General features: G+C 40.4%; 3 protein-coding genes across 8 annotated transcripts; 1 reads left to right on the top strand and 2 right to left on the bottom strand.

Annotated features, from left to right (window-relative positions):
* Positions 1-553: 553 nt before the first annotated feature.
* On the top strand, positions 554-14,583 carry LOC122414254 (DAZ-associated protein 2-like). Of its 3 annotated transcripts, XM_043425351.1 has the most exons (8): positions 860-2,913; positions 3,302-3,445; positions 3,906-3,976; positions 5,099-5,163; positions 10,429-10,497; positions 10,611-10,714; positions 12,821-12,985; positions 13,083-14,583. In XM_043425351.1, the coding sequence occupies exons 2-8, from the start codon at positions 3,413-3,415 to the stop codon at positions 13,260-13,262; spliced, it is 687 nt and encodes a 228-aa protein (XP_043281286.1). In that variant the 5' UTR covers positions 860-2,913; positions 3,302-3,412; the 3' UTR covers positions 13,263-14,583. The 3 variants fall into 3 exon arrangements, with proteins under 3 accessions (XP_043281288.1, XP_043281286.1, XP_043281287.1); XM_043425353.1 differs by lacking the exons at positions 860-2,913; positions 3,302-3,445; positions 3,906-3,976; positions 5,099-5,163 and adding an exon at positions 554-845; XM_043425352.1 differs by lacking the exons at positions 860-2,913; positions 3,302-3,445; positions 3,906-3,976; positions 5,099-5,163 and adding an exon at positions 9,019-9,632.
* On the bottom strand, positions 14,572-16,386 carry LOC122414257 (protein FAM136A-like). The gene is made up of 3 exons (XM_043425358.1): positions 15,538-16,386; positions 15,314-15,454; positions 14,572-14,808 (listed from the first exon to the last, which is right to left on the bottom strand). Exons 1-3 carry the CDS (start codon positions 15,637-15,639, stop codon positions 14,614-14,616), a joined length of 438 nt encoding a protein of 145 aa, XP_043281293.1. The 5' UTR covers positions 15,640-16,386; the 3' UTR covers positions 14,572-14,613.
* Positions 16,387-17,076: 690 nt separating this feature from the next.
* On the bottom strand, positions 17,077-19,481 carry LOC122414252 (enoyl-[acyl-carrier-protein] reductase, mitochondrial). 4 transcript variants are annotated; one of them, XM_043425345.1, is made up of 7 exons: positions 19,144-19,479; positions 18,901-19,065; positions 18,600-18,836; positions 18,135-18,356; positions 17,828-18,058; positions 17,463-17,737; positions 17,077-17,287 (listed from the first exon to the last, which is right to left on the bottom strand). In XM_043425345.1, the coding sequence occupies exons 2-6, from the start codon at positions 19,027-19,029 to the stop codon at positions 17,510-17,512; spliced, it is 1,047 nt and encodes a 348-aa protein (XP_043281280.1). In that variant the 5' UTR covers positions 19,030-19,065; positions 19,144-19,479; the 3' UTR covers positions 17,077-17,287; positions 17,463-17,509. The 4 variants fall into 4 exon arrangements, with proteins under 4 accessions (XP_043281280.1, XP_043281279.1, XP_043281278.1 ...); XM_043425344.1 differs by having other exon boundaries at positions 17,077-17,278; positions 18,901-19,480; XM_043425343.1 differs by having other exon boundaries at positions 18,901-19,479.
* Positions 19,482-19,525: the final 44 nt, after the last annotated feature.

The following is a 19,525-nucleotide window of genomic DNA, read 5'->3' as shown; positions in this document are numbered from 1 at the left end:
ATTGGGAGGAGCCTCAGCAATGCCATTGTATATAAAACTAGACAGCTATTGAGGAACGTGATGTAATAAGGAACTCGAAATAGCTGCACAAGGGGTTTGTTGAGCTCCTGATGGAATTTTTTATTACGAGATTCCGGATACCAGTGCTGTCCGGAATGTAGCAAGGCGTAGTGAAAATATTCGTATTCGGACTGGGTACTTGGTTGGAAAAATCATTGATTAAAACGAACTGAATGACTCATTCCTTTATTGAGAATTATTGAAAATATTGGATTATGTTTGAAGAAAAATTGTGGTATTTTTGGAACCTGGGGTTTCCAAAATACTTAAAATGAGAGCTTTTTATAAAATATCAAATGAGAATTGATTGTGCGAAAAGGGGATCTGACTGGTCAGGACCGAGCGGCCGAGTGCGGCCGATCAGGTTGTCGTGGGTCAGAAGAGGGGCGGGGAAGCGAACGAAAGCCGAGAATACCCGAAGGACAGCGGGGGGAGGGTAAAAGGGAGAGGAAGTAGGAGAATCGCGGAAAGCAGGCACGCTCGATAAAGAGATACGGCGCTAGTGTTTCTCTCCAAGCTCTGAAGCTCGAGCCAGTCTGAGCTCTGTCAATTTTCAAAGTGTCAGAGTCTCGTTGTCATAAGCGTATCCCGTTAGCTCATCCCGTTTGATCCCAAGTGCCCGAAAACCGATAAATTCAGTGTACCCTTGTAACCATCGTAGTCATCGTTGTTGATATACACAAATAAAAAAAGAAATATTAATTGTTCATTCCATAAACCGAGAGATATAACTGAATAGAGTTTGTGCGAGTTAAAAAAAAAAGCAATAATGACCGACAAAAAAGGTAACTATGACGAAGAAGAGAGAGATAATAATTGATGAATTGAGAGTAGAAAACAATTACAATATTGTCCTGTATAAGATGCGTGCAAAAACGAAACGTTTATATTTTCATTTGCGTTTTTTCCATGTGACGAAAATATATTCGCGACCGGCATTATACGGTTACAAAACGACAATAATTTGCTAGTACTTGCTTTTATTCTCATATATACAGTATTAAATCGTGGTTTCGACGAGTATTCCGTCGGTTCTCTTATACTACCCCCAACCATGTTACTATACATATTTTAACTGGCGCTTTTTGGATCGATACAGTATATATAAATTGACACAATATTATTTCTTCTATCTCAATAAACGACATCGATCTTTCCCAAGTACAGAGGCTGGGCCATCGTCGAGGGGCTTTAGAAGTTTTTTTTATAAATTTGTACTCGCGGAATATCGCAGTCAAATTAACATTTCTGACCAACAGTAACGCATTAATCAATACAGTCTTCTTTTCTTGTGAGGTATTATAATACAAAATGGCCTCCGCACTGTGGGACGCGACACCACCACTACTGCGCTCCCTCTGTCCCTATCAAACATAACCACCAATACATCGATTCGTTGCTTTAACCCAGTCAGATACGTTTCCGTTATTTCCTATTAATTTTCATTTATGCACACATACGTAGGTATACAAACATGCAAATACGCGTGTGTGCATGAATGTTGCATCCGTTTTAGCTTGGATGCTTAAACTTTAAATGCGAGCACGTCGTTTATATAATATAAAGTATACAAAACGGGTTCGAAAAGGCATGAAATATGTATGCTACGCATATATCCTGCGAATCGGCCTAAAATCACACTTTCTCATAACGTTGATAAATAATATGTCCATGGACTGAAAATGTCTGGAGATGATGAAAATTGAGCAGAGTGGTACGTGCAGAGGCCATGTTGTCAACAACAAAATAAAGCAGCAAAAAGCAGAGCAAACTAAAATTACAAACGCATCGATCGTAAAACACACAGGCATTGATAACAAAATACCGGCATAGTATTTTTTTGGAGAAAAAAAAAGTAAGGAAATAAAGCGAGCCAAACTGTGCGGTGTAGTGTGCGTGCACGCATCTGCACGAATATTTCGGGCTAGTGGAGTGCACGAGCAGCAGGATATTACCTCGAAAATAGGAGAAAATAATATTCCGTATGGGCGGTAAAGAAAGAGAAAGAGGCGGTAGTTAAAGTAAAACTATTATCGAAAGAGTACATTTCCGTTATTACATATGATTTTCTTTCATTCATTTTCCATTTGGGTGGAGTAACATATCGAGAAGCAGGGAAAAAAAAAACAAATATCAACAAAAGCCTAGATTTAAGGAAGGTCTGTACTCGACTAGAAAATAAGTGGTGAAACTTTATGTCAAAATCCATAATCCACAACACACCGGTCTAGTATAAATTGTAACGAAAGAGTTGAGTCGAGAGAGAGAGAGAGAGAGAGAGGTGACGTCTGCGCAAGTGCGTACAGACAGAGAGAGAGAGAGCGAGAGAAAAAGACAGAGCGCACGAGGGCGAGAAGAGCCAATGATTGAACGATATAATTTCTCTTTTGGCCCCTCTCCCCGATCCCTGAAAACGAAGCGAGCGAGTGAGCGAGCGAACGAGTCAACGGGAGCGAGTGAGATGCGTGGACGTGCGCGCGCCTGTGTGCATGTCGAGCGAGAGGAGGGAGAGAGAGAGCGAGTGAGAGAAATTGAGAGAGGCAGCAGCAGCAGCAGGCAGAGACACACATACATATACGGACGAACTACAGACCGACAGATAGAGGGAGTGGTAGTCGAATGGCGGAGAGAGGAGTGGGAGGAGAGATGGTGTCAGCCGCAGAAGCAGCGCCACCGTAACGTCAAGGCGGTAGACACATCGGTCTCAACACTTTCATCGGGGGGAGAGACTCCTCTATGACCTGCACTTGTGGCTGTCAATGTGTTTGCAGAGGACCGTTTCAGAGACGATTTGTGATGAAAGTCAGTAGGTGGAGACGCCTTGGAAACCAGCTATTGTGCAGCTCAAGCCACGTATCTAATCTCACCTTCTATTTTATACCACACACAAACACACACACACACACATCCGTACATGATGATAATAATAAATATATGTGTATGGCGTTTGTGCGTGTGTTTGTACACATAAATATCGAGTATATATATATATATATAAAATTCATGTTATATATATATATGTCAAATCTTAACTCGCAACGTATTTTTATATAAACAACCATATGTAGATATACATATGTGACTGGGCGAAGGTGGGTGTGCGTGCTGGCGTTACTACGTAATTTTTCGAGCACCCACACTCGTTAGTGTTTTTCTATCGTTCCTCCAAAACTATATGTGATATATAGAACACGCGTACTTTCGGTATTCCAAATATTCAGTTAATTAAATTCTCGCGTAGGATAAATCATGAGGACGTTTAGTTGTGATTTATCGATTGGAATAAAATGGTGCGCGATCCTCTTGTACTGGATATGAGGCGCCGGGTACGCGTGTACCGAACGGAGCGACGATGCACGCGGACGTCTTGGACACTCTAAGATTCGTAAGCGATTCAGACCCAATACTCGTGTTAAATTATTTAAATATTCCAAATATTTTCATTTTCAAACTTAAACTCTACTCGCAACGTCGTTTTTTTTTTTTTTTTTTTTTTTTTTTTTCTTCACTGACGAATAATCTTCGAATCCGAGACGTTGGTGGTTGCTATGCGTTTAAGTTATAATTGTTTGAAGCAGAGATGCTGACGCGATTGTGTCACAATGTCTGCAGTGTTTGATCTTTTTACTTTAACCAAAAGTGTTGTATACACTAATTTGCTTATCTTCTTGTTACTTTGAGCATATTTGTTGTGGTCAAGGGATCCGTGTGTCCAACCTCGCTTATTGGGCGCCAAATCTCTAATCCTTCCTTTTACGCCGCAATCCTCATTTAAATCAATAAATCAAGTGTCGAAATACTACAAGAATTTTTAAAAGATCATTTTTCATACGTGAAATATATAGCTCGCGTGCGAAAAGACATTGGGACCAATACGAGGGTATGGCCATACACAAATGCTGTATCTAAGCTCGACGTACGATATGTATTATGAACATTTTTTTTTAAATTTTTTTTTTTAATTTTTTATTCCGTAGGTAGAACGATGGTTTATCACTTTTATCGATAGTGCATGACGCTTTTGTATTTTATAACGCAGGTACTATAGTTTTTAAGCATACCGCACATTTCGTACGTCGCAACGTGGACGTGTCAAACGTGAATTCGAAAGGCTTTTTAATATGGCCTGCAAACTCGAAGAAATTCGGCGTCGAATGTCGTTGACTTGGTAGAAATGAAAGTAAAAAAAAAAAAAAAAATTCTAATGTTCTTCGTCCGAAAATTGCGGTGTCGATTCTTTGCATGAAAAACGTATTTAAATTTATTTTCGTGTCAGACTATCTGAAGAAATAATATAGTCGTATTTACGTACGATGCGTACGATGCCCTGACCGATCGAGCATTCGGATATCCTTCTCAGGTTTTGTTTTCCCTCCGCGATCGCTGCTGCGCGGTTAAAAACGTGATGTAAACAACAAAACTGTTGGGCGCCCGGCTTCGCAGAAGGAACGAGGGAAAAGTGGGGAGGAACAACGGTTACGGTGGTTAGTCGATCCGAGCGCTCCAATGGAGTTGGAAGCCTCGGGTCCGCCGATTTCGTTGCTCGGTCGCGCAGTGTCTCATTGTTTGCTATTTAGTCTACAATGCCGAAAACGAGTTGGCATTATTTTTATGAAATATTTAAGTTTTGCACGGCTGATGTGGACACCGGTCTGAATGATCGTTCATAAATAAATCAAGGATTTCGATATTGGATGAAAAACGGTCAGTCGAATATCGAGCGGATCGGAACTCTCGATAATAATAATCCACATTTTTCCAAATTCTCGGACAAACGAGTTCGCGCCTATCGGTGGTCGTCCAGCAAAACGATTCGAACGGAGTCCCGACCGCAACCTTTTTGTCGCCGACGATCGAGCACGCGCTTCGCGTACCTTCCGCGTGTGCGCGATTGTCGTTAATCGCATGTGTCGTAAGCTCTTTATTTCGGCTGTCACTAATCCTGCGTACGTTGCACTGCGATCGATTATCCGAGAGTTCGAAGGAGGGCTCATTTCCACAGAATTTCAAAGTGATCGATGCTTGGAAAATCTTTCAGGCAGTTTTCCATCAGTCCGAATTCCGCGAGTCTGATTCTTCCCACGTCAGTGAAAATTCAAATTGGTGAATAATTCCAAAGTGATTAAAAGTGCTGTGTTTTTTAAAATAAACACCGAAAACCGAGTCGCACCGAGAGACAGACGAATGTCCGTTTCGGCAAAAATCCTTGGAAATTCGTAGTGCCGTGCCTCGAGCCGGATCCTGAGAAGCTTCGGCGTCAGAAACTTAGTCATATTCTAAGAATAATGGGTGCAGCATGTTCAAGAGAAGTGTTGTAGGCTTGCCGCAGGCTCAGGCTCCGCTTCCCGACTCGATACGTACAATGGAGCAGTTCCGAATATTTTATGAAGAGTAAATATTTGTATGCTTGATAGAAAATGCACGAGCATGCCTGCCAGATGAAATGCCATTAGAGGATTGAGTTACCAATTGAAATAGCAATACGGAGACAGCACTAGCGTTTTAATTTTCAAAGATGGCGCTCGCAGGCAGGCAGGCCTGAAATCGCTATATTTGAAATAAATATTAATTCCGCAACAATGTAGATGTGAATGGACGGTGGTTTTATTCCGATTAACCGATGCTCACGAGTGTATCAGCGACCGTCACTTCGCATCGCACTTTAAACTTTCCCCGTCGCGTTACTTGATGTCGTTATTATAAACCTGCAGGTTTTTAGAGAGGCCCGGAGAGTCAGCGAGGGGGAGAGAGAAAGAGAGAGGAAGAGAAAATAAAACAAGCAGAGGAGCTAATGTATAATAATAAATCGAGTGTTGCGATGCGAATATTGAACAAGGATTCGAGTCCCGAGTGTCCTTTCTTCGATGCGGTGAATCGTGAGAGATGGCTTCGGTGCATACTTCATTGGAGAACCGCAGGGTGGGGGGGGGGGGGCGGTGTCGCTGTCACGGGGAGAGGGCACTGGGTCTCGCTCGGTTGTTGCAATATTGATGAGAAAAAAAAAAATAAAAGAAAAAGAAGAAAAAAAATATAAAATAATGACGTATAAACTGTCTACGTACAAGGCAAACCTACATTTCGAGTTTTCAAAGGGACAGCAGAGTCTCCCGCGGTACATTTCGATAATAAAGAGTATCGAAGATAATCGTAATTGCAATAAAAGACCGATGGTTCGAGATGAACACGGAAATGAAGGTCCGAGTGCTGAAATGTAATGATTTTGTCTTCGATATAATATTTCGAATTCCTTGGTATTGGCACTAAATAATGTTAATACATATGATGAATTGTTATGATGAAATCGATCATTGTTTGCACCGTGGCACTATAATATTGACACAAATGAACAACTGTATTCGTATATGATACTATACCGCTGAAAGCCGCATTTGATTCGACGATATCGAAGCCGTATCGTCGAGGTGTCTCGCAGAGTAATCCCGGCAACGAAGTGGTGTTCTCTTCGCCCTATTAAATTCCAGAAGATTCAGTGACCGCGAACGAGCCTCGGGATACGCGAGAGCGCGATCGAAGCGGCGTTCAGCGAATTGTATGAAATAAGGACAATAATTTGGTGTGGGCTGACGCGTCTATGTTAGTGTACGACACACGTTCATTCGCCGGGCAACCGAGCCGCGGCAACTGGACTGGACAAATTGACTCTCCGTCTCAAGTTTCCCCTCCTACCTTAAAGTTCTCGCGATCTCCATCCTTCTCATCCTTTTCACTTTATTTTCGTCTCTTCCTCGAAATCTCGCAGTCAATGTGCGCGTTTAACGATCACCGTCCGAATAGACGGTAAAGAGTCGATCTGTGATGACAGTTTTGGTGCCGTGGCAGGCCGCCTACCATGATTTATAGATTTATTTTTAAAATTACCGGCGTTTTGCATTCATTTATATAATGCAATAATGCAGAACGAGCATGCGTTAAGAAGCACTAACGAATGAACGAAACAATACATATTTTTTCAATTAAAAATATATATATATATATATTTATATATTTATATATATATATATAAGCCTGAAAACATATGATGAAGAACTGGAGTACTGCTGATGATGCTGTACTCTTTGCCACTCAAGAAGGCTTTGAACGATCAATTTATACTACCATTACCGCTACTTCTACTATTACTGTCACTCATCACTGCTACTGCTACTAATAACACAACTATTACCACGACGAATACTGCTACTACTAATACTACTACAATTACTAATATTGTTGTCGTTGTTCATATTATTATTATCATTATTATCATTATTATTGTTGTTGTTATCAATACGCTGACGATTGTTGCTGTTGTTGTTGTTGTTAGAGAGATAACAACAACGATATTCGAACAAAGCTCGTGACGGTACGAATTCTCTGACACACACTCACACACACACACACACACACACACACACACACACACACACACACACACACACACACACACACACACACACACACACACACACACACACACACACACACACAGACACAGGAACACACACTTTGGTAAAAACGTAACTTTGACACGGTTTTCCTGTTCCATAATATCATTTAACGAAATCCTTAAACCTTTTACTTCGTACGAAGTTAATTGATTTGAAAATTCAAATAAATATCGTTTCTTTATCATCGTTTTCACTTGATCTCGTTATTATATGCAAAAGTTTGTCGTTTGCTGAATTTTGTCAGAACGTATTAAATGTGTGGATTTTTTTGTATAGAACATTTAAATATGTGCCTCGTGCGCGGGTGTGTTTATGGTCATGCGATTTAATGCCCGGACAACACAGGCATTCACACGTGTGCCGATATTCCTCCATTTGGCGTGATCAACGCACGCAATGGGGTTGTAAACGCTCACAGTGTACAGGAGCTTTTACGCCGGAGCCTCTGGCTTGCCGGCCAGACGCCTCCTCGGAAATTGACCCTGAATTTTCTACTGGGCCATTCCGAGCTCACACTCCTCGGGAATCTTGTTAATCCACTTTTTAATGTAAATAATCGGTGAAAATGAAGGCCCGATCGAGCCTCCGGCGTAAAACTCTCTGTATTTCACCACAGCCCCGTTCACCGCCACGCCATCAACTCTCGTACTCATTGTATAAATAACACATGTTACTAATTTACAATTGCAGCTTTTTGATAGTTCATCAATCTCTTACTCATCTCAAGTTGACCAAGAGATTTTTAGAAATTTGATTTATTTTTAATTCTCTTGCGCTAACTTGAGGGATATTCTACGTTTTTATATACGTATTATGTCAAATCACTGAATGTTCGATCAAAAGTATTCCTAGACAGATACACATCACTCCTGTGACGGCACGGTATTCGTGTCGGACGAGCTCGAGTAACGGTACTACTTTTCGAGGCTCGAATTTTAGTTGGCGCTGCGGCCACCGTCCGACAGCAGCACCGTCGCTCCAAACTCTCTTGCCAACGGTTTTTCACTTCGGAAACAATGGACACCTCGACACTTTCCTTTACAGTTTGCAAATTGTTTGACACTTTTTCGCGGTCAAGTTTTAACACGAGAAATCGCGGCGAGTGATCAACTTTACTGGATAAAAATAATTTGACAGCATTTTAAATTAAAGTCCTTTTATTGTTGGTGATGTTGCGGTGTACCGTTACGAGGGCTCGAACCTACCCGAAACCTGGCCTCACCATGCTGGCATTCGACATGGCGACGGCACATTTTTTTCTCGTTGGCCAAACAAGCGAGAAATAGGAACAAGCGTTGTTGCTGTATGTTACGTATTTGGTGACGGTTTTTCGTGCTCAGTTATATTCTTCCATATTTTTCCAATATATTTGGTGGTGTCACAATGCTTGAACCTGATTCTCGTTTTTTCTTTATTATCATTTGTTTAAATTTTGATTTTTCTTTAACCGTTGAAATCGTTAACCATCATACGTTGTTTGTTTTTTCTTTTTCTTTTTTTTTTTTATTTTTTTTTTAAATTTTATTTATAACGCTGAGATTCGAGAGCACCTTGTCACGCATTTTGCAATGACAACGTGTGCGAATATAATTCGTACTTCGATCGTTATAAAATCGGTTATTTCAAGCTGACAGATTAATGTTTCTTCACACGGTGGAAAATAGTTGTGCCAATAGTGAGATGATGCCCTCGAATTCAGCAGCGAGATTAGACGAATGTATTTGGCTTTTACCTTGATTGCCTAATGCTATAATTGCTTTGAAATCGGTTCTTTGATACATCTTAGATTTAGAGGTTAAAAGAGGTAGGCTTTTGGTGTGAGAAATTTCGTCGCCCGATGATCACGAGTTTTTGCGTGAAATATTTAAATTTAAAACGGTCGGACACTCATCGTTGTACCCACTCAGTGGAACAGAATTATCTTTGAAAAACAATAAAAGTGAATTCTCTGCTCGTTCGACGACGAATATTCTCGCATTATCGTCCTTAGGCGGAGCCCCGAATTTGGGGCAGCAGCTCGGCATTGTTTCTCACACGGAATGTCGCACGATCGTAATTATCGTGTGGATAGAATGGGAAGCGTCGATACGCCATGCCAGGGCTCGAATTACGGATTTAATCGAGGTGAGCTGCGCTCGGAAAATTCGGGACGACCCCTCGACGTATACTACCATCTTATTTGGTTTAATTATTTATTTTCTCACAATCACATTACATAGTAACTAACTTGATTGTTTTAGCTATAATTAGTATTTTTATTGAACTCAAACACAATTGTTATCGAAAATCAAAACATTAAATACGAATCAACGAACATACAAACGAAAACGATTAATGTCGTGTGTATAATATAAAGTCCCGGGGTGCGGGAGTTGCGCGCCCCTTTCGATCGTCGACGACGACTCTCTGCGCTCCTCCTCCGGCAATGTCCCTCTGTAATCGAGCGTTTTTCGTGTAGCCCCGATCGAATGACTGAAAACGATAAGTTGACACGAGGACCGGAGCGGGGAACGACGAGATCGTTTAAGGAGGGGTATGGAAGGAGAAACGAGTCGAGTATTCGAAGTTGAGAGTGAGAAATTGAGTTTGACAAAGAAGCATGTGAAAATCGATTGAGCGAGAAGTCTTTCGACTCGATCTTCGATCCATTCCCTCGGGAGATGGGAAACTTCGCCGGTGGGAAGGACAAGTTCGTCCTGAATTCGTGAACTTGGAAATATCGATAAATTCACCGGTCCCACCATCCTGCCGCGGTTTCCCATCTCGAGAGGAAGTTGAAATCGGCGCGTGTATACTTACTCACCTCGGCCAGGGATCGTACTGCGGTAACGTGGTGTCGATGCCACACAAGCGTACACATTTTCACACCTCTAAGAAGAACCGAAAAAAAAGACTTATAATGCGCGACGAATTGTTACAGCGTATCCCGTGGCGCCCCACCCCCCAACAGGATTCGTACCAGCGCCTGCGCAGCCAGCGACATACGGCGGTGAGTACACGAACCTCCCTTCTATTCTCCCGCCCAAACTCGTCCTCGCTCGCTTAGCGATCTTGTACTAATGGTCAGTTGGATCGTGTGTTTTGTTGGTGGTGAACGAGTAGTCGCTGGTGCTGGTCCGTATGGGGTTTTCCCGAATCAACCGCAACTGTACGCGACACAAGGACCTCCGCCGCCGGCCTATGATCAAACACTTACACATCCCATGGTAAGACTCGATCGTCGTTCCTGATAGACAGCTTGTGGCGTGGTGACCGCACGAATTTTTATCAGAGTCGTTAGGTGTCGAATTCACGGTGACCAGAAACCCGAACCACCTTTCCTTCGTCTCCGAAAATGCTAATTTTTATTAGTTTTTCCACAGCTTTGTGGTAGAAAGTCTCGTGCCATTTAATAATCGTCAAAAGCTTGCGAAAACTGGGGCTGGTTGACTGACTTTTCAAACTATTGCTTGTAAACACGGAACCGAAGAGGATTTCAAAAACTAAATGATTATTTCGAATAGACCTTCCTCTATCTCGAATGAAATTTCAATTTTTTAATTCAAAATGAAATGAGATATTGAATCGCTTTTTTGACGAACAGTTTTCTGGTCAACCGACCCCCCCACGGTCGGGGCAAGTTGACTAGGGTACGTATTAGTAAAATGAATAAAAACGGATTTGTCAATATCGTTTATTTGATGATTCGAACTTTGAATACAAAATGTTGACATAAGTGAATGCGAAAATAATTTTTGTCCACAAATGTGAGAAAAGGAATATTTGATTCTCGTTCTCGTCATCGAAATCAGAATTGCAGTTTTTAAGGTATTCCTTTCACGAATCCGAAATCCCTACAAAAAATTGATTTTAATTTACAGTAAAATACAACTGCATCCAAATAGGATTGGCGAAATTTCAGGTCAGGTTATCGATCATTTAGTGAAGAATTAAAATGTTAAATTCGTAAAATTTCTACGGGAGCTTATGGAGAATCCGTCATCACCACATTTCTATTGAATAATTCGTACACTGAATAACTCTAAATTCCTGATACAAACTGTCTCACGGATAGAAAAAAATGTAAGGAATCCATAGCGACGATCAAAATAAAGGGTTATCGAATGTTTAAAAAAGATATCAACGATAGAAGTTGGAAAAATGGCAGAAGCAGAAGCTTTTCCCATATAACAGCGACTTCTCAGAGGTTAGGAATCAGTCCAAATTTCGAGTGCCCTAGTTTGCGACACCAAAAAATACGGCCCTGCGAAAGAAACACATAGAATATTATATTTTTGTACTGGCACCCTTGAGTGGGCTCATTTAGAGTACTTAAGAGTATGGATCAGTCGACTAACCTCACTTGGAATTTTCGAAATCGAAATTCTTTGACACAGTTTGATCGATTAAAAAAAGGCTCTGTCAGCCTACGCAGAACGATGGCAAAAATCGACTGACAGAGCCTTTTTATAATCGGTCAAACATTGTCAAAGGATTTCGATTTCGAAATTTGCAACTATCTCTCTCGCACTCATGGTTGCGATATACCGACTGATCCATCCTCTTAAGAGCATGGATCAGTCGACTAATCTCACCTCGAATTTTCGAAATGAAAATTCTCCGCTGTTGTTTGACTAATCAAAAAAAGGCTCTGTCAGCGGACGCGGAAAGATGGCAAAAATACGCTGACAGGGGCTTTTTTTTATTATAGCGATTGCTCCATCACCTTAAGTAACGTCGACACATATGTTAGCCAACCCCATACCAATGTTGGCCTACTTACCCCACACTGCTTTTTTCGCAACAAAACGTTCTACCAGTAAATTATGGCGATAGTTGAGAAAAATACTACGCACAATTGTAGTTCAATATATGAACATTTGTGTAAAAAATTCGAGGCGGCAGGAGATAGATAAGATTGACGGTAAAAATGTGGTTTTGTACCTGGATTTATGAAAATTCTTCACCGTTACTAAACGACGTTGTTGCTCCGCCACGTTGGGAGACATGAACGAGAAAGAGGTTACAATGAACAATTGCTGTATCAACCGGACGTATCTTTACGTTCCGTAATTTGGATTTTATTGTCTAGCCTCGGTCTCCTCTAATCTTCATTAAAAATCAAGTTCATCTTATTTCGTAAAGATTCTTTCAATCTGGCCTCCAAAACAAGGAAGATCGAGATTAAAATTGTTTATGAGAAGAAACAACGTTGTGAAAAGTTGATAAATTCTGCAACGAATTAAAATGATCTTTCAATTTCACGCATCGGTATATTTCACTATATAATTGCTCCTTCGATGATAGTAATGTTTGCGATACTTTTTCCCAAGATGTACCAGCCGATGTACGGTCAAGGCTATCCGGGCGGATATTTGGCAGGTTATCCGACGGCCTACGGTCCGCTTCAATATTACCCCCCGCTCGCGGCGGCCGCAGCTTATTACCCAGCTGCAACAATGCAACCCGCGCCTGTCAGGCCAACGATAATGGTCCCCGTAAGTAGATTTTTATATCAATTTGAAAATATGAACCCGAGGAAGGTTTCGGTAAGCATGAAAATGATAAATACCTTAACTTGGATTTTCGGAGCAGAACGGATTCGACGGTGGACGATTCGACGGGATATCACAACCTGTCTTACCACCTCCACCGCCAGGTGTCGCTGCCAATGCCGCCCAGTTAGCTGCAATGGCAGGCCACAGTGTTGCTCTCTCCCAAAAGAAGGGCTCTTTCCTGGGGGGCGGTACGGAGGGGGGTTACACCTTTTGGTAAAACCTTTGTCAACCAGCTAGATAACGTTCAGAGAGAGAGAGAGAGAGGAAGAAAGAGAGAAAAAGAGAGAGAGGGAGGGAGAAAGAGAGGAAAAGAGAGAGCGAGATACAGAGACACACAAAGCCACGCAGAGCGAATCGAAATGAATAACTGTGAGAAATAAAAAGGGAAGAAACTTCGATATAGAATCGAGTGGCAGAACGTTGCACGGGGATAACGTAAACGAAAATGCACGTATGCGCGCAGCCACGAAGTTTCACGATGGACGCGCAAGGACCGAGTCCGAGTGGAGGTCTGAGGTTTCAAAATCTTCCTACTCCTTGAATTTCTACGCATAGATACATTTCACTGGCCCTCACGTTGCTCAATCGCGGTTTACCGCAAGCGAACACATTCAAGCATTGAACAAAATTTGACAAAGATACAAAAATTCAATAAGTTGTCGTGGCTCATCGGTGGGAGAATTATTGAGGAATATCCGGTGAGATATCAACAAGTTTTCACAGACATTTTTTTTGATGATGCGGGTCCTTCTTGCGATTCGTTTGTTATATATGTTAGCGTGAAGTGTAGTTACGAATATCTAAGAGAGGGAGAGAGTGTTCTGTGCCGTTGGCGTGAGGCTTTTGAGAGAGATTACAACATAACGGATGCCAAGATGACAGCTCAACACGTCTGTAGGCTTAAGTTTCTCCTGGAAGAAAACATACGATGATCGTACTCCACTTTGTGTCACAACGCTGTAGGTCAAATGAGAATAATGTTTTCTAAAAAAATTCTACGACAGGCGTTCTTCACCGAGTGAACTAATTTCATTACGCTTTTAATATTTTCCCTTACGAAAAATCGTCTCCTTGATATAAAAACATGGGAAAAGTCACGTTAAATATGATGAAACACATCGCTCCGCATCTCTCTCTCTCTTTCATCTCGTGAATTTATAATGAGATGTACATATTACGTTGATATTTGTATTATATTTAAATTATTATTATCGTAGCCATTCGATCATGCGCACAGCTTGCGCATGATCATTCTCAATTGGATGACGGGAGTAGGAAAAAGAAAGAGTAAGAGTAAAAAAAACAAAAATGCGGAAATAAATGAAAAATTGACAGATTAATGACTGAGGTATATACGGAATACCCATTCTTTTGAGTTGGTCACCGATTACGAGGCGAATATACAGTTTGCCAGCACGAAAGTGGCTGGATTGCGGGTTATTGAATTTTGCGGCTTACATGAGACAATACGAGGATGTAGTATCAACAAAACTGTTTCATGTATCCAAGAAATAAAAACACATGACTGTACCATCGAACTGTTTTACCAAATGTTTTCAAAGAAATCATTACATTTTTACATTGTATCTCCCACTAGACAATTCCTTATTGATATTACTACGAGCAACTTTCATTAAATTGTATTGGGTATCGAAGCATGTGGAAATACATGTTTGAAAGACTTGGTCCGGCGATGATTGCGGGGTTGCGCCGGAACTTTTTGCTTTATCTTCACATCCATAAATGCAACGCTGCCAACTGTTCTGAAAATTTCAATATTAGGAAGCTCTTCATTGTGCTCACTTTTTTTTATAAAATATCTGTCATTTCTTTATCAAATCGTTTTTGTTAACACCAATATATTAACTGATATTCAACAAAACATCGCTATACACCATTTGTCACTATTCCAATAATTTTACACCGGAATGCAAACACACCGTTTGATGGGACATTTTCACAGGGAAAAGTAGAAACAAGAAAGCATGAATTGATTGTTAAACTCTGAGTAAACGGATTAAAAATTTTCAAGGTTCTCGCAGCTCTAAAAAAAATCATACTCGGAACTCAGAATATCTTAGGCTGGATTTCAGTCAAGATTTGAATAGTCTTGGAATTTTAATGATTTTTTCTTTATCTAGAAATGCAACGATTCTCCTTAATTTGTCCAGAGATTAATATTTTGATAAATAGAGAAAGTGTTACTCCTGTGCTCCATGAAAATGTATTTTAATGTATTTTTCAAGAGTAATTTGTGGGCGGTGGTACCTGTAGTTGAGCAAATTCAGATTGCACAAACTGCTGAGCATTCTGCGTTGCAACGGTGCAATTTGCTCTGCAGTTTTCATTTTCATTCATGGTGTAGGATTCATTATCGGAACATCGTGCAGAACACCTGTCCATGTCACCCTGAGGAATCGAAGGTGAATAATCCATTCTAATTATCGAATTTTTTAAGCATTTAAAACCTTTGTAACATAACCTCCAATTACCAGCATTTTCCTCAAATGAGATTGATAAACTTCTCCGATCATGTTGTTCATATCATTGTCCAGTGTCTTAATCCGTTTCGTGTTTTCCTCTGCCGAAAGCATGTTGAACGTGTTACGTATTCAAAGACCGGTTTAGCGTTTTTCAAAAATCCGCAAACTCAACCCACTAAGTAATTTTGTTACAGTTTGTTTTTCATATCATAACCTATAACCCGCACGCGAACCTCGGCACAGCTGTGCACGCCGCACGAGCCCTGTGCTGACCACGGGTGCTGACCAAAGAGCGGGATTCGGGATGTTACATAAGCCCGAATCATTACCCAATCAGAGCCTTGCTTTTTCAAATTGTCGTCGCCATCACCCCACCACTTCGGTCGTTATTATATGCTACAGCGAATACCTTCAAACACTTGCAGTGAAATTAATTTCTACATAAAAAATTATCGATTCTTTGACTAAATCACGTCATGTCCCATTATATGAATTGCAGTATATCAGTGGTGAGGAGTACGTAAAACACCACTTTTAAATCCTCGGAGTTAAAGATCCACTTTGCCTCCTTGTTACACAATGTACTATTTTATGATCTCCATAGCTCGATAGACTGTACTTCCGAAAAGGGGAAACCGAATTTTGAGCTGAAATTTTGCTCCCCGCGAAGCGCCGGGGAGACGGAATTTTAAGGAAAAAATCCCCGGAGTAGCCCAGCCAAGGAGCGCAACGTTTGCCATCCAAGTGAGGATACCGGCCGAGCGAGATAAATGATATAGATATACTCGCTCGGGCTAAAATAGCAACTTAAAAATTCAATTTCTCAATAAATATTGCTAGTCGCCAAAAATCCTTTTAGCGGAAGGCTTATATTGTTATAAAGAAGCAGTATGCAAAATTTCAGCTCAAAATTCGGTTTCCGCTTTTCAGAAGTTTATCCGCTCGATATAATGAACTTTTTTTTTTCTATTATTTACGTTAACTGGATAGTTGAGAAGATTAGGAAAGTTTGCGTCAACTTTCATCATTTAATGAGCAAATATTATACTACGTTCAAGGCCTTTTCGTTGCGGAAGGTAATAAAAACTTCAATTTTGAAGCCTTTCATATGTCGATTTACATTTATATAGCATGATTATCTTAATTGAACTGCTTCTCATATCAAGAGACTCGGTAAAGTCTCGGGACGAAAGTACGTTGACAGCCCTGTCATCTGCTGGCCCGAGGCTCACAGAGACTATACTTTTCCCTAATATACCACCAACTTGGGTAAGACATCCAATCCACGATCTTTAACTTACATTTCAGGAAATTGTATGAACTCATAATCTTCTGAATCGAGCATAATTGGTTAAAACAGCAGTGATCGAGCAGAGAAACAAAATAGCATGGAAAAGTTTGAATGGATTCAACATTACCACATTAATTCCGTGATTTAGCCAGTTATTTAGAATACATTTTTTATGAGGATTAATTTTTCAGTTATTTTAATGATGTAAGGATTCATGCTCTGGAAATGAGAGACGAAAAGCCTTCGAGAATTCCAGCTTCGATCGAAATTCGTTTATTTCCATACACACTCTCATGCATGGCTACGAAGGCGTCTAGTGGAAAAATGAGTATAAAAACGTATCATAGCATTTCAGTTAGGTTTCCGTCCCAATGCTATATTTTCAGAGAGTTTCGATCACGTTCGATTTCCATGTGTATCAGCTTTCGAATGTCGTCTGTTTAATAAAAGTTGATGTTCCTGAAACAGCTGAAAATTCCATTATCTTCTGTACCACTGATAACATAAAGAAGATAACGAAATATGCGGTTGTATCGAAACGAAAAAAAAATTGCTAAAGTATGTAAAATTTGCGTCTCGTCAAATAATAGATAAAAAAATGAAGAATGTTGATGTCTGAAATAAAACTGAAATGGTTACGTACGCGTTAACGATCGAATGAAGAATCCACAGTTAACATTGGAATTTAGCTCAAGTAGAGATGTCGAGAATATACTTGACGCCGGTTTTTCCATCAAGTTTCAAAGTCTTTTCAATCGCCTCGTGATATTTACTCAAGGGCACGAGCTTATGGGGAGGAGCTCGTAGTTCTTTGGATTCAAATAATTTACCGAGATGCTCGATCATGTCTAATCGTTGTTGACTTTTTTCATTTTCTTTTGTCCAAGCAGTCATCCAAAAACCTCTGAGAATTAGGTCCTACTTGAAATTATAAAAAAATTTAGAACAGTTCCTGAAAATTTATCAATCCCGAGAATCTGGGAACAAGCCTGTAAGATAAAAGCAAACCTTAAAAATGAGAGCAGACGTTGGAACAGTGACGGGTTCTCGTGACATTCCTCCATAAGTTACCATGGTTCCACCATGACCGATCTGTCGAAGGAGATCCAGCGCATTCTGACCACCGATGCAATTAAGTCCTAGCAATGGTTTCTCAGCTTTTCCACTTTTGAATAAATCCGTTTTACGGAATTCTTGCTCCGTCAACACCCATGTAGCACCCAGCTGGGTGAGCTCAGACTGTAATTATTATAAACCAAATGTGAATGATGGACAATAAAAAACAAAATATTTACTGGTAAAAAAAGACGCATACCTTCAGTTTGTCAATGTCTGGTCTATCCCGTACAATATTAACACTTTTGAGTTTCCAAATTCTACACAATTGGATGACGAATTGTCCCACAGCTGAATTACCACCATTTTGAATAACACAATCACCCGGTTCTAATTTTACAAAATCCATAAGCATTCTGTATGCGGTACAAGGATTAACGTTTAGCATACATGCCTCGACAGCTGCAATACTTTGTGGAATCTGGATTGAAATTTTAATATAAACTGTGAAAACGGTAGAACTGCTCCGAGTCTAGGAAGTTTAGGAAGGTTCCGAGTGAAGGAAGCAAAGGTTTGCAAAATTAACTTCTGGAAAAGCCTTTCAGTTATATTTTCATTTGAGTAGTATTAATGATTTTTCTACTAAAATCCAAGCCATTTTCATTGTACGTATCTGTCAAGAGAAATTGGAGTTAAAGGGACAGAGAACTTGAAAGTTTATAACCTTCAGCAGTTGATTTGAGGCGTATGTAGCATACGAAGTCCAAGTACCCAAATTACTTCCATTTGGTACAACTCTGTCTCCAGGCTTAAAAGCAGTCACTCCGGAACCGACCTCTATAATTTCCCCAAGACCTTCGTTACCCGGTACAGCTGGGAGCTGTGGTTTACTGGGATATTTGCCTTGAATTGTATTGATGTCTGCTGGATTGACAGGTGCCAATAGCCATTTTACAGAGACCTGAAACTCATGCTCATATGGAATCGAATGGATAAATGAATAGCGAGACTATGTGTAATCCCACCTCATTGGCCTGTGGCTTTTTTTCTTGTGCACTTGTCAGCACCAAAACTTTGCTAGGTTCACCATATTCTTTATAGACCAACGATTTACCAGATGCATTTCTTATAATGATCGGATTTACAGAGTTCATTGTCAGACTACAGCGACTTTTTTGCCAATTAGCGATCTGCATTAATTGGTTTTTCGTTACTTTAAAAATAATAGACATGGCAATGATTCTTCAGATGTCGATGGAATTCAGTACCGGCCCGTTTTCTGATTCGATTTTTCGTTGCTTTCTTCGAGAATTTAAATTTCACGTCCCGATGTATCAAAATTGCTCTCGTTAGTTAAGCCGTTAGTTCACTTTAACCTCACTTTGAGATGTTTTTCAAGTAGAAATCTCAGGTACAGATGTTTATCATTTTCATAAATTATTCGAAAACGAATTACGATGCGTATAGCAACTGTACTGTGAAGCTTCTATGTGATACCGAATAACCAGGTAGTCGATTTGTTTCGGAAATGTCTTGAATACTCTCATGCCGACCAATATGTCATCTTCGATCTCTTTCGTACTTATGGAAGTGACGACGGATTTGCGCATGAGTCTTCTGAATGGAACACTGCGAAGCCGGCATGATAAT

Source organism: Venturia canescens, chromosome 7 (genome assembly GCF_019457755.1).
Source record: "Venturia canescens isolate UGA chromosome 7, ASM1945775v1, whole genome shotgun sequence".
In the NCBI taxonomy this organism is placed as follows: Eukaryota; Metazoa; Arthropoda; class Insecta; order Hymenoptera; family Ichneumonidae; genus Venturia; species Venturia canescens.
Note: the sequence above shows the minus strand (reverse complement) of the source record. Positions and strands in the feature narration are given on the sequence as shown.